Raw genomic sequence first — 15,476 nt, forward strand, 5'->3', positions numbered from 1 at the left:
GGAACGCTTAAACGGAGTAACCAATACCGGTATTTACAGAACAACTTACAAAGTATTAATGATTGGACTCACATTTCACGGAATGTACCTGCCACTTTTGTGTCATCACGTATTTGTGTTAATCCATCCTGACAGTGTGGAAAATGTTCAAAATGTCTACATTATCGCCAGTAGTCTGGCTGTGCTGAACAGTTTCATAAATCCTTTTCTATATGTATGGAGATTCCCGGAAAGTCGTCTACAACTGAAAATAATTTTATGTTTCTGGAATAAAGAGCTCATAGAACGGGAGGAGAACAAGCGAAAGCATCTGATGGTGGGATTTTTGAGATTGAAAAAAACGACCAACGTCTCTTAGATATCTAAACATGAGAGAAAAGTGTTAATACTAGATGTTTTTAAATCATAAAAAGAAACTTCAGAAAAAGGAATGTCATTATCATTAAAAATATCTGTTCTGTAATCAGCAAATGGCTTTGATACGAAATATAAGATTCTGGGGCGATATTTATGAAAACTATTACGAAAAGATTGATATGGAAATATCCTTACAGCAAAGAAACATTCTAAGTATATAAATCTTTTGCAAACATGACTTATCTTATATTTTAACGTAGATATGAACTGTGGTAAACATTATTACGAAAATACTAATTTAGAAATGTCATTTGCAGAGCAAAGAAACATTCTAATTGTTTGTTTTTTTTTTTGTTTTTTTTTGTGTTTTTTTTTGTAAAGATGGCATGTCTTAGATTTTAAGGTTAATGTCAACTTTAGTAAATTTCATATTTTATTTTTCATATTTTTTTATATTATCACATAATATGATATGATATTACTGATATTACTGATGTTACTATGGTTAAATCTAATGCCAGCTTAAATTACGCTTACCAGAGATAATGATTAATAGGTCAGTTCGTACGGTTGAAAAACATATTCGTTAATTTATTTGTTGATCTTGTTTAACGGGGTCTAACGCCCGCGAAAAATCAGAGTATCTGTCAAAGAAAAATAGGGTAAGATACATCTCTGAACAAATGATGTTGTACTTTAAGCCTTGATATGTAAATGTTATGAGGCTGAACAGAAGATATAGAGCAAACACTTTGAAATTGATATTTTTTAAAGCGTAGTTAAAGGAAATTCTATTTGGTGTAATCAATTAATCAAGGCCCTGAATTACGGAACTGATTGGACACAAAATAGGAAATATAACAATAATGTGAACCAATAAATTGTCGCGCGCTATTAACTTCCGCGGGAAAGTAGACATCGCGAATATAAATCGCAGCGAAAAAATATTAGATAACTTATGATATAAATTTATTATTCCAAATAGTGATGCAAATCGCGGTGAATAGTACTTAATCATGAAAACACGAATTTATATTAATAAATCGTGGCGAAAATAAGTGGGCTTACAGTATATATGTAAGATCTATAAGCATGATTATTAATCGATCTACTCTATATAACAGATGGAATCACCATCCGTATACGTATAGCACCGTTGACGTTAAACAGATAACCAGTAAACGTATACTCATATATTGAATCATCCTCGATACTCTAGGGGCTACATTCTCTGCCTTTAAACTCATCCACGGACTATCTCATAATAAACGTGGATGCAACAACAGACACAGGTAAAAAAAATGTATATTTCTGGAGAAGACATAGAACTTGTGTGAATTGCATTGATTGCACCAAATAAGCATGCTATCGTGTTCAGTTGCGACTATGCCAGGTACTCCAACAGTTTGTTTCGCAAAATCGGACCAGCGAATAGCGCAGGAGCCTATTGTTGTAAATGCAAATGGCTGCTTTAAATGGCGGATCACAAATATAGCATATAAGAAGACATTTTAATTGATACAAGTGCTCTTATATACACTATAAGGTACTCTGAACATTGTTGTAATATAACATTGCGTTGTGACCTCTTCCTTGACTAGCAAGTCTATTTGTTGTGAACATTTTTATATCGTTGTAAATAAACATTTGTATATAATATATTATGATAAGGTTATGATAAGGTTAGATGGTGAGAGCCTGTTGTATGAGTGTGTGTTATGTGCTGGTATGACTGTAATTAGTATTATTTGTTGTAAATAAACTTGTAAATATTGTATTCTGGGAGTCTGACTGATGCTTAAAGGAAGTTTGAACAATTCCGGTCGGTTCTCGTTACACATGCGACATTTACCATTATGTCAATAGTATATTGGTGCTTTTGTGGATATAAACAACCATGTATAAGCATCATCCATGATCACACGTTGTTTGTTTTATGACAGTTAATGATGGTGAAAATTACAAGAAAAAAAATTTAACAATCCGACAATTTAATACACAAAAGCGGAGACAAATTACGCTAAAATAAACAGAATAATACCTGACAAGATATTGTGACACATAAATGTAACGACTATTACATTAAGAGAGCAAACTTTTGTGATAGAGATGTCTCGGTATCATTAGTCTAAGTAAATTATCCAATATATATAAGGTTGGAAAACTTTCTCGTTAAACCGGAAACGGAAATCACAACAAGATCCAGCGTTGCGCAAGACAGTATTCGAAGTCAAACTCTTATCTGACTACAAACAATATACTTTTTTAAATGATAATAAAACAGCAGTGAAAGATAAACATTTCAATTTGATTTTTCACTGATCTTACATTTACAATGTGTCCTAAATTTTAATTTAAAAGCCGTTTAACGTGACCATTTGCTTCGGAAGTTTCCGCCTGGCAACGGAGAATGACGTTACAGTGTAGTTTGTAGCCGCAATCACGTATTTTTGTTTAAAGTGAAAGTAGAAGTATTATATGCCAAATTTTATTTTCTTGTTCTTAAATCAATGCTAGTAATTCACCAAGGCTATGGTTCTAATATGAAAATGGTTTCTAGCAATACATTATGTCAACTGAACACAATAAGCAATGAAAACATCCATAAGAGTTCACCTGATTGGTCAGGGGAGATAACTCTTTCGCCATTGAAATCTTTATTTACCTGGCATCTAAACTGCATGCATAAAAATTATTTATTTCTATTTGGTAACAGTTAAAAAACAACAAATATAAAAATGAATTTACTGCTACGCTCTCAGATAGAAGTTGCATAAAATTATATTATATTTATAAGTAAAGGTACTAAATATTTATACATATATTTACAAACAAACAAACAAATAGTATATAAAATTATTATTGTATTATATTTACAATCACTTGACCTTTTGCATTACCCTTACCTAACGGACCATAGGTCTAGATATAGGTGGATACGCCCGATGCCTATTTTCCATGTAATGTAGTTGAAGTGTATTTGCAAGGACAATGTCATGCAAGGTCAATGTGAAACTCAACCAATCCATTCGCTCGTCTCTTATACGTCATAATAACAACTTAGATACACATAGATTTACATATATAGGACATAACAGGGACATTTAAATTCAGAAAATACACAGCGAATGTATTTGTAAGCATCTAATTGCGAAGAAATAATATAAAGGATGAATTTAAACACCACGACATATATACATGTGTATCATTGTTTCTTACGCATTTGTGAATAGTAGTGATAGTGAAAAATATTTTTCGTTTGGAAATGCTTCAAAACCAACTTGTGTCACAACCCAGCTTGTAACATTTACATGAAAACATCGACCCGATATGATTTAAGTCTGTAAATATGCTATTAAATGTTGTTAATGTTTTCGAAATAAAAATACAAAATTATTTTGTTTGATAAATTTTTATTATTTTCACATATTTTCGTGTACTGTCGGATGTGTTGTCTAAAGCATTGCCCAATGTATTTAAGTGGCTCCAGATCTATTTTCTGATGAAGTATTTTGTTTCGCTGGCAAATGTAAAGAATACTGAGCCAGTTGAGAGGTACCAACAAGGTTGGATCACAACACAATGTGTGACCCCCTCAAAACTACACCAAATCGTTATAATTAATACAAATGGAATTCCGGACTCATTAAGAGAGATCCATCCGACCAAACTCCATGCTTGGTTATACAGATAAACATCATTTTGATGCTCAATTTGAGTTTGCCTGATACATACATGATTGAAAAAAAATAACAAAGGTTTTTACAATTATTAAAAAAAAAATAACAAAATACGACTGTAAACTATCTAAAACGGGTTAAAGAACTGCGGGTGTACTCGATTTTCCATTGCTCAAGTTATTAGTTTTCAATTTTCACAATTATGAAAGGTCATAGAATAATTGTTAACCAACTTTTAATTAAATAAAACTTGTGAAATTTCATAATTTCATTCTGTTAAAATGACACATACATCAAATAATAATTACATCAATGTAATAAAAAAATTAAGTATTAAAGTTACCTCAGAAATGTCGTATTTCAGTGTTAAAAGATTTTGATTCTGGTGAGCAAAGTGATAGAGGAATATATAATACATGCATTTCAAGTAAAATTAATTATGATGAAAATGATTTTTTCTAAGCGTATTTTGGGAGGTCCAGACCTGGTCATTTTCCTTTTCTTATCATATCAGCAGCTTTCTCTCCGACCATGATCGCCGGAGCGTTTGTATTGCCTGCAGGTACATTTCTCATCACAGAAGCGTCGGCAACACGTAGACCGGAAATGCCTTTAACTCTGAAATGAATTTAAATGCATATGTAAGATAATGTACATTACTTCAGTGGATCATGTTAGACACATCATTTGACTAAATAGCAAATGCAACGCACTTTTACCAAAATATCCATTTACATGTATATTAATAAGTATACATTAAAAGACATACAATCGCTATAGCCCTGGTCATACTTACTTAACAAAGCATGATTTAGCGCACAGTAGATATAACCTTAACGTACCTTCATGTATCTTAACTTACGGACTAACGTACATATATCCCTATTTTTACTAACGATTAAACATGTCGGAATTTTTACTTTTGATCATGCCAAAAAAAATATTATAAGCTAAGCGATGTTTTATAAAAGCATAGCGTAACGTAGAGTAACTTAGGATAATCTGTATTATTTGCGTAGATTGTAGCTTAGTGTTTATTATTAATGTATCGGTTAGGTACATTATTTTACTATGAACTATACCATTTGCTAATCTCATCAGCATAACAAATGGTAGGTCGTGTTACACCATGCGACGCAAAGGCACGTTGCACGAAAGACACAACCTATCATAGCATATTTCTAACCTCTCATTTTGTACATGCACTAAGGTAAGCTAATCACGCCATTATGACAAGACCTTCAACAAATATTACTGTGTAGGTGAATTCCGCTATATTTATAGCTAGAACAAACACTTATCTAAGGTGGAATCAAAGCGCTTTAAGTGGAGGAGAAAATACCATTCGTTGAGGCATCACATAACATAATGATGTCATTGCAGACGAAGGTGTGCGAGCTACGGAAATATCATTGGTAAAGTACGATAACTGTAGTTAAATCATACCATCAGGTGATTATGTCGTCGTATATAACGTGATATTTCGACGTCAAAATCGATGGAAGTTTGGACTAATTATACGTGTCCAACGTCGTTTTAGTATCTCGAAAACTTTGTTTATTAAGAATTTTACATCATACATCCATACCTTAACTGAGGATCCACTACCGCCGTCGGGTCGTCCTTACTACCCATTCTACACGTCGTGGTCGGGTGGTACACCGTTAAGCCATAGTGTCTAACATAACATTCCCAGAATGCGTCTGACCTCAACTCATGCTGAGAACATAATTTATAGTAAGGAGACTGAAAGTTTACATCCGCTCCTATGGACTGAAATGTTTTCGTGCCAACCAATTGCTCAGCGAATCGTATCCCTGAAATGAATAATTAAGATATATGTTAAAATGATATTTAAGTTCTTATAGATATGTTGTATCATGAATATCACAGATCTATTTTTAATTGGTCTAATTTTCTTTCTTGAAAAGCATAAGGTGTTATTTATGCAATGAAGTGATTGATTGTTTTGGTTGTTTACATTACCTGCTATGAGCGTCTTCACATCATCCGGGTGTTCTAGGTAGTGTGGATCAATTACGGGGTAATCAAACGGATCAGAACTTTTCAGCCTGATAGTTCCTGTACTTTTGGGGTGCATTAGTGTTGGAGAAAGAAAAATCGTCCTCGTGTCATCAGTTCCTGTGAAAATATTGTCCTTGACCTGAAAACAATGTGCAGATAGGTAAAATACATTTCTGAGATGAAACAACTCACATACCAGATTAAACCAGTTCTTAATACAATTTCGTGATTCGTTTAGACTATTTTGTTTTATTTTTGTGTCTGGTATCCATTTCCTAAACGGAAATTAGTTAAATGATGAATATTAGTTCATATGATGTACAAATTATACATATCAGACAAACCCTCAAGTATACAATAATGATTTTATAAATATTTTATCTTACCAAAACAGATATACGATCGAACGTGAACGAACAATCCTGTAGGATGAGGCATCAAATGAGAACAAGGGTTGCTAAGAACCCAATATTATTAGTTATATAGTCAGTTACTGACCCTCTATAAAGGCATAGAGGGTCAGTAAGATTTATAGGGGGCGAGGGCGTAGCACGAGCCTCCTATACTTCTTACTGACCCTCTATGCCTTTATAGGGGGTCAGTAACTGACTATATAACGAATTTATCGCATCGAGGACTATTTATTTGATTCATTAATTCTTTGTTTCCTATCTGTTTGGTCAAGAATCTGAAATCAAACTTAAATCATACTGGCGCGAATGATAACAAACAATCGCCACTTTTAAAATAATTGGCCTAGGTTACATATTTTTCTGTGTATTTCTTTCAAGAATTTTCAAATATACTGTATAAGGAACCTGCAGAAGAATAATAAATAATTCATAAATCAACAATAATTTCGACATTCCTACAGTAGGCCTAACCTCAATACGACACCAGACCGTCTTTATATTGAAAGCATCACAAACAAGAGTGACACAAACATCCATCTAACATTTTAAGCACAATCTCTTTGATCATCTGTGCATTTTCGCTGAGATAATCACTTAAAGGTTATGCCGATAAATTGATTGGAGAGTGAAGATTGATCTGTAGATACGAACACCTTCATTTGTCTATAATCACAGTCTAGAAAACGCTTGAATTGTTACGTTTGACTTTCGCCGCGTCATCAACTTTCAAACTTGCGTAGGGGAAGCAACTCGTATTTAAAAAATGTATTTTATGTAATTTGAAGTATTAAAACGATTTAAGCTATTTTTACACAAAAATTAATCATTAATATATAGTTTTACGGCAATGAAGTGGTATATTTAGTTGAAGATAATGTGTTTAAATTTTGAAGCGAGGGCGAGAGCCGCCATATTGCACCATAATAAAATTTACTGACCCCCTATAAAGTAATAGGGGGTCACCACGTAACGGCTCTCCGCCAATCATTTGGGGACATTTCTGTCCGAGGTGCGATAAACATTTTTATCCTGCAACTTTCCCACATACTCACCGATAACTACTGCCGGATAAACTTGTGCTTTATCCGTCAATACGATCACGCGAATTCGTTCCATATTTGACGGATTTTTTTTCTAGCTTGACCCAGAATTTGAACAATCTGGTGAATGAAACGTCATTCAGTCCCGCTAAACCGTGACGTCACATTCACCGGAATGACGTCACTTTTACGATATCGAAAATCTGGTATGGCGGTGTTGTCTTTTTCTTGTAAAGTAAATCTTTAATGATCTTTTTATTGTTTTTTGAGTATTTTCATTTTGATTCAGTGATATTACACACTGAACAGAATTACGGATACTATTTGCAAATGCGCTTATTTATTTCCCAGTAAAAAGGAGTCTCTCATTCGGTTTAGTGAATGAATCTTTACCTTCGCATCAAAGAAGCGTCCCCCTTCGAGCGAAACTAAGTAAATAACTAACAATTTGCTTTCGTTTTGAATGTCATAATGGTTGCAGGATAAACAGAATACACGGTTAGTAACTTACAATACAAGTTTTATTTTGGTGCTCGACACGGAAAGCCAAGATGACTCGGCAAAGCCTCGTCATCTCGGCTTTCCTAAGTCTCGCACCAACCTAAACCTAGTATTATAAGATACTAACCATGTATTCTCTATATATCATAATATACACAAACGACGTAGAATTCTATATCGAGTTTTTATATATTTAATCAGCAAAGACTTACATCTTCCCTATAGTTAAAATCTATGGCTTCTCGCATTGAGGGTGTGATACTGTGGACACTATAGGTCATCAACTGGATGTCAGAATTTTTTCCTGTGTCTTTCTTATTATTGAGGTCGTTGTATACAAATGCCATAGCCTCTAGCATAGTGGCGGACAGCGGACCTGGGGATGAATGCATCAATGATATGAGGATGAACATTTAACCCGGAGGGCAAGAATAACGATTAGATATATTTGAAAATTATTAGACGAAGGGAGTTATTCTTAATTTGTGATAATGAGTGTTAGTCAATTATACTTTCATTGCAGCATAGCTTATTGTTTTATCATATATTAAGCTTTATATAAAAAAAATTATGTATACATATATGAAATAAAAGTATAGTCAGTCAAATTTGATAAAAAAAATATATATATAGAGAGAGAGAGAGAAACAACGTGTAAATGGTACGTATCCCCTTTTAAAACTTTTTATCCGCAAACCTGTCCGAAAGTATTCGTACTGCAATGCCGTCAGTGTAGACGTCAGATCGCTGAATGTAACTACCCCAGACACATTCACGTTGTATGCCAAATGAACCATGATGTGATCCTGTAAGTTTTCCCCGACAGGCAGGTCCGCTACAACGGGGATCTGTGGTAGAAGAACATGTACTTGTTTAAACAAAAGTCTAAAATCATGTAAGAAATCAGGTTTTTCCTTCTTTTTTTGGGGGGGACACCTTGTGTTAAGGGCGTTCCAGGTAAACCTGGTGCTGGTGAGCGAGAGTAGCCGGAGAATTACCATCAAATTGGGGTAAGTAACTTGCTACTGTCGCACATCGGATTCAATCTCGAAACCCAGAGGAGGTGGGGTTTTGGTAATATGTCGGGACATATCCATTTTTCTGCCGCGACCGAAATAAATGAACGTATGTATCGACAGTAATCTGTTGTATAACAACAGTAACGAAAGGAAAGAAGCTGCATATAGGTAAAACGACTAACGGAAAATAGAGCAACAACAGCAACAGAGCAGCATGAGAAATGGGAAAATGAATACAACCACAGAAAATGTAAATATACATTGATGAATTGATATATATGTGAAAGTCGGTAACTAAAAATGATTCTAAATATACTGAAAGTGCAGATCAGAAGGTCGCCAACAAAACGAATTTGGTTAATGTTTCTATGGCATTGATTCTTTACTAGATTGTACGGTAATCGCGGGAAAAAATATACTTACGCAATTTATTGAGCCGGCATCACCTAATAGTCAAGCAATTATGTGATTTTGATGTTTACCTACCCCTAATTCATCGAGATGTTTCTTCGGTCCTATACCGGACAGCATAAGTATCTGTGGTGAGTTGACAGCTCCAGCCGACAGTATGACCTCCTTCTTGGCAAATATCTTCACCTTCTTTCCATTCCTAATACACTCCACACCTATAGCCTTTTTGTCTTTGATGATCACCTGTGAAAAGTTAGAAACTAATGATATATTTAATTGTTATTTCTGTGAAGTAATAAATTGCTATTTTTAAATACAAAGAGTATTAAAATCACTTATATGAGTATTTGTCACTCCTATCCATTTCAGGTTAAACGATTCGAAGTTTAAGAAATGAATTGTTGTTTGGCTATAACGCAATAAGTACAATATCGCATACTTTGAACTTAATATCCAGGTACGTGTCTATTGGTCTTTATTATATTTACCTTTGTAGTGAGTATGTTACGGACTACATGTAGATTGGTACGATCTAAGTGTGGTTTAACAAAGGATCGGTAGGAACTCCATCTCTCTCCGTTTTTAATGGTAGCTTGATGCCAGCAAAATCCTTCAAACACAAAAGATGAATATAAAGTTTTTGAAGTTTATTGTATCCTTATACATTAAAAAAGTGTATTATATACTCGTTTCATAATTGATATGGATATGGTATGTAATGTAAAAAATTACCGATTTGGTCTTCGCCGTTACAATCAATGGTGTCGAACCCAAGGTCTTTGCCAGCGTCAAGGTAGACCTTTTGCATCGAAGTGGAAGTCGGTCTAGAGACTGGTTGATGACCTCCCTTTCCGTGATACTCTGAATGAAATATATCATTTTTATGTATACCTGGTTTTTTTTCAATTTGTTCCAATGCTTAATAAAGATAAACTGTAAGGCAACTTTCATTCTCATGAGATTTACTTTAGCAAATTTCGCAATGTAAGTAAATTCACAAAAGTTCATCTCGGCGACTTAGTGTCTACATTATCTATTTTGATAGGAATTAGCATTTAATTGTTAAATCCGCGAATGTTTATCTTCGATGACTTGTTTCAAAATGGAAATCGCAAAATTTGGTAGTCGTGAAATAAAGTTCGTTTACTTCAATTTTTATGTTTTCTTCTGCATTATTTCAATAAAGTGTTTTTTTGAAATGAACAATTTAAAAACACTATAATTTTTAATTATGTAACAAAGACATGATTATATCATTGGTAAAATTAATTACTTACTTGAGTTTTTAAACTCGTCTATCTGAATATCTTCTGATTTTACAAAGTAAGGAAGAACGTCTTTGTAACTCCAACCATCACATCCTTCCGCCGCCCAGCTGTCGTAGTCATGGCGGTTACCTCTAACGTACGCCATCCAATTTAGAGAACCGCTTCCTCCCATAACTCGTCCTCGAGGCCAATAGCTCCTCTGTTATCAAAGCATAATAAGCAAAATTAATGTTTAGAAATTTGTAATAATTTCTTTCTACACTGCCAATAAACGATGGCGTTCTGAAAATAAACATTAGATTTATTCAATAAAATTGTTCAGGGGTTGATGGTAAATGCATTATTAACGTTAAACTAATATTTTTTGACTCTTCAAAATTATCAATATCGTATTTTATCCCCATGTTGAAAATCAAAAGCCTTTGCATAATTTTAAATAAACTTAAATATTTGGAGGGAAAGTATTAGAAAGGTGCAAATCATAATCAAAAATGGTGTTTTTTCTCATTTAATTAAGATGATCATAGACAACTATTACCATTCCATTTCACTGAAGTATTAGGAGCCGATCTATCTACTTTATTTTTATATATGAATAACCGCTGTTCGATTATGATATTTAGAACTTATAATGTTCTCGTGATTGAACCTGTTTTTTCTGTCCCAGACAGGAGTGTTTCTGTGGTAATGTGTAATAATCCCAGTCAGCATCAGTATGGAGCAATCTAGACACCGCCGAGGGTGTAAAAATGTCGGGGTGATCCTCGTCAGATCCACCAGCCTCCAGAAGTATGACGTCATTTCCTGGCTCTTCTGACAATCGTGACGCCACCACTGAGCCTGAAGAGCCAGCTCCAACTAGGATTGAGTAAGACATATACAAAATATGATAACTCTCCTGATATTAACAGATACTACTTACTTCGTTATCCTTTTAACTACATTGCTAAGTCTGATATACCACCCGATCATTTAATTTCAACAGCCAGACTCTATAAATTTGTTTCCTTAATTTGAAAGCAAAAGTAACAAAGAAAAAAAGAAAACATTGTTCAAAATATCTTGGTATATGACTCAAATATTTGATAAAATTCGATGTAAGTATGATTCTTTAAAAAAGGTATGTTTGTATCTATTAAAAAGGTCAAGGTTTTAACGATTCTTAATAAGGTAAAAACGGTATAAATCTAGTATATTAATAATCCGAAATAAAAGGCCAATGTAAATTCAAAGTGAAATCAAAATTATTTCTATGGAATACATATTCAGCCACTATAGGACTTTCTTCAGTCCAAAATCAACGATTAACAACTCTACACATGACATATAGTATTCTAAAAGTATTGGATTTTAAAATATTGCATTAGCATGAACAAATCATTTTGAACGCATAACAGCAAAACTGTTTTTATATCTCGCTTACCAACGATGTAATCATAGGATGCCTTCAGATTTGATGTAAATACATCATTGTTGTTTGTTTTTCCTGTTGATTTGTAATAAACGTATGCCAATACACAAAACAGTAACGCTGGCACAATACTTTTCTCCATTTCTGTAAAAGAACAACCAAATGATTTGTTTGCACAGATATTACTTTAATACCTGTGTGGTAATCATAGAATAGCAATAATGGACGCTACAAGAAAGAAATAGGACGTGCAATGCATTGGGCAGCTCATCAACTTCAGGTACTCTTATAAGGGTAGTCTACTGATTCTAATGGACAGTTACGGAACATCTACAGGTATGAATTAAACACGGGAAACTATTAGACAATACGGAGAGTTATACAGGCAGTTTATTGTACCGATACAAAAAAAGCTATTATTAGACTAGACAAAAACGAGGATCTGTACAGGTATTCATTTGGACATATACAAGTAATATGTTACATAATCATGGAGTATCAACATCTAATCTACTAGATAAATACCAAGATGCCCTATCCACATAATGACGGTGGCTTATTAAGACCATATAAAGATTTTAGGACCCTAACCTAGGTAGGATGTTTTTTAGTTTAACGTACTATTAACAGCATTGGTCATGTAAGGACGTGCCAAGTTTGTTGGTGGAGGAAAGCCGGAGTACCCGGAAAATACCCACCGACCAGCGGTCAGTACCTGACAACTGCCCCACATAGGTTTTAAACACGCATCTCAGAGGTGGGAGACTTGTGGTAATATGTCGAGACATCTTAACCACTCTGCCTTACAATAGGTTACTATGTTAAGACCCAAATATAGCTATGTTAGGGCCCTACATTACTACATCAAAAACTGTAATGTCTAAATCAGCCACCGTACATAGACCCTTGCAATTTAATTATGAAGATATTTTTTAATCAAGACAATCACTGGTTTTCTAAAAGCCAAATTGTTTATAGTTCATATTACATACACCCCTGAATTTATTATCAATTACACGTTTGTTTCATATTACAGAGTTAGCTCCATTGCGGGTAGTTTCGATTGTTACGTTATTATTTTGTGAGCGTTATTTACGTTGTTTTCTCCGAAAAGTATGGTGTTACGCTCGCAAACACATGGCAATAGAATCAATACCTACCCACAATATGCAAATACAGAATATCTGTACTAACCCCAATATTCAGGAAAATCACTTAAGTAATGTAACTATCATCAAGTATGCACAATGGAATTTGCTTGTTTAATCAAAATAAAGTCTTGTTAACATCTAAGGTAATTAAAACACGGCCTCTCTTATGTGCGACGTGTTGCTCGGTGTATGGTTGTATGTATATATGGTGAGGGGAGCTGCGGTATATTCGTGTTGTGTCTCCTTGTTAAGGATATTTTGTCTTTCTTAATGTTATCTCACTGAAGCATACCACCGATAACACCGAACTACACACTCCTTGTCACATTATAATGGCAACTGACAAACCAGTATAGAAACATAAGTAACAAATACTGCGTATCAAATTTTAACCAAATAAATATTTATCTATATAGTAAAACATAGGTACACGAAACACTACGAATAAAAGTATAAACCTACGATCAGAGATGTATTCAGACATAACTTTGACCTTATATGTAGTCAGTATTCGTTGTCATTAACCTTACCATTGCGATACGTGTGTAGAGTCAATATTACACTTAAAATCAGTTATTCGATTAAAATTTAAAGAGTTTTTTTTTTAAATATATCATTCAATAAAAATGTAACCAAACAAATACACCGTGAGATAAAAAAAAACAAATAAATAGGATATTGAACTGTTACTTACTGTTCCCACCGACTGCTATCTCCGGCGAGTTCACCGTATATATGATGACCCTAGCTCAGCTTACAGTACAATATAGCAAGTAACCTCTGTCATATGATGACACAAATATTTCCTACGACACGATATGTCCTTATAATCATATGTTTGTGTGTGTGTGGTGTTTTTTTCATAAATCATGAATTTAGAAACTAACGATGCTTGGGATTATATCTATAGGTGCACCAAACTCCATCTCAATGACATTATGTTCTAAAATGTTATTTCAGTACTACCGCGATGTATATGGCGTACGATACCCTCGATATTCCAGATGTTCCGATCACAGACGATCTCTACACCCCTGGACTATCTCAAAGTAAAATCGGAGGCAGCTCAGGGGAAAACATTGACCAATTACAGGCCAGCAAAGATTTCCTTTGAAGACTACAAAGAGAGAGACGCCTAACTTCCAAGCCACACAGTCGACCACACTGTACCGTTATACGGGCCTTTTGATGTACATCAAAGGACTGAATTACCTGTTCTGTTCTGTTGCCTCCAATTTTACTATGAGATAGTCCAGAGGTATAGAAATCGTAAGTGATTGGAACCCCTGGAGTATCCAGGATGGTCATACGTGCTCATAGCACTGTTTGCAATCTTCATACATAACGAGTTAGAATATGCATGTCTCGTTATCCATGCAGCCGTGCAGCTGCTTTTATTGTAGCAGTTGTACTTAAATGTGCAATGAAATTAGAAAAAAGATTTTGTAAATTTGAAAAGTAAAAAAAGTAAAGTGAGGTTTTACTGCATATGAATGTGCTGTGTATGTATTAAATATTATACGCGGAATAATTTCAATGAATGTAAATACATGTAACTCAAAATTGAAATGACACGTTGCCCTGTTTTGTGTGTACATGCTTTTAGGTTACATGATTTCAGAAATCAAAAAGAAAAGATAAAGACCTCAAATACAGACTCCTTAAGACGGGACGGCCACTATCTTCCTCCATTCTTGTGTGTTCGAAATTCACTTCTGGTAGTTATATGGTACTAATCTGGTGGTCTGTGGTTTTTCTTAGGCTAATCAGGCTTTTGTAAAACGCCAAAATCTTGACGTTACTCGAATGTAGCGGTTATATAAAACTTTTACAATAAGTGCAGAAATATTTCTTTTATAGCCCTGATTAAATGGGTGACATGAAAATCACTGACATCAGTTTCACTTCATGATCATGGATCTGGATTATTACATAAATCAGAATGTCATTTTATTTGGTACAAAGAATCAATTAAATACGGAACTGTTGGTTATGTAGACCCAGTTGTTCCTGTACAGCAATATTTAATCGGCGAAAGTATACTCAAGTTAAAGTTAACCTGATTGATTGGAAACATCTATACTGCTAATATAATAAATCGCTAAATTGATGTACGTAAGTGACACTGCGAAATGTACTATCACTGTTTAATTTATAGAGCATAATATTGGGTTCGACATTTACCTGGTGACTACTATAC

At 34.1% G+C, this 15,476-nt stretch overlaps 1 protein-coding gene across 1 annotated transcript; it reads right to left on the reverse strand.

The window, feature by feature from the left end:
• Positions 1 to 2,154: 2,154 nt before the first annotated feature.
• Positions 2,155 to 14,055, reverse strand: LOC138333262 (glucose dehydrogenase [FAD, quinone]-like). The gene is made up of 12 exons (XM_069281534.1): positions 13,971 to 14,055; positions 12,138 to 12,269; positions 11,364 to 11,572; positions 10,724 to 10,913; positions 10,179 to 10,307; positions 9,935 to 10,056; positions 9,522 to 9,689; positions 8,714 to 8,864; positions 8,229 to 8,392; positions 6,024 to 6,201; positions 5,626 to 5,854; positions 2,155 to 4,655 (listed from the first exon to the last, which is right to left on the reverse strand). The coding sequence occupies exons 2-12, from the start codon at positions 12,265 to 12,267 to the stop codon at positions 4,526 to 4,528; spliced, it is 1,800 nt and encodes a 599-aa protein (XP_069137635.1). The 5' UTR covers positions 12,268 to 12,269; positions 13,971 to 14,055; the 3' UTR covers positions 2,155 to 4,525.
• Between the last annotated feature and the right edge of the window lie 1,421 nt (positions 14,056 to 15,476).

Source organism: Argopecten irradians, chromosome 10, assembly GCF_041381155.1.
Source record: "Argopecten irradians isolate NY chromosome 10, Ai_NY, whole genome shotgun sequence".
Taxonomy (NCBI): domain Eukaryota; kingdom Metazoa; phylum Mollusca; class Bivalvia; order Pectinida; family Pectinidae; genus Argopecten; species Argopecten irradians.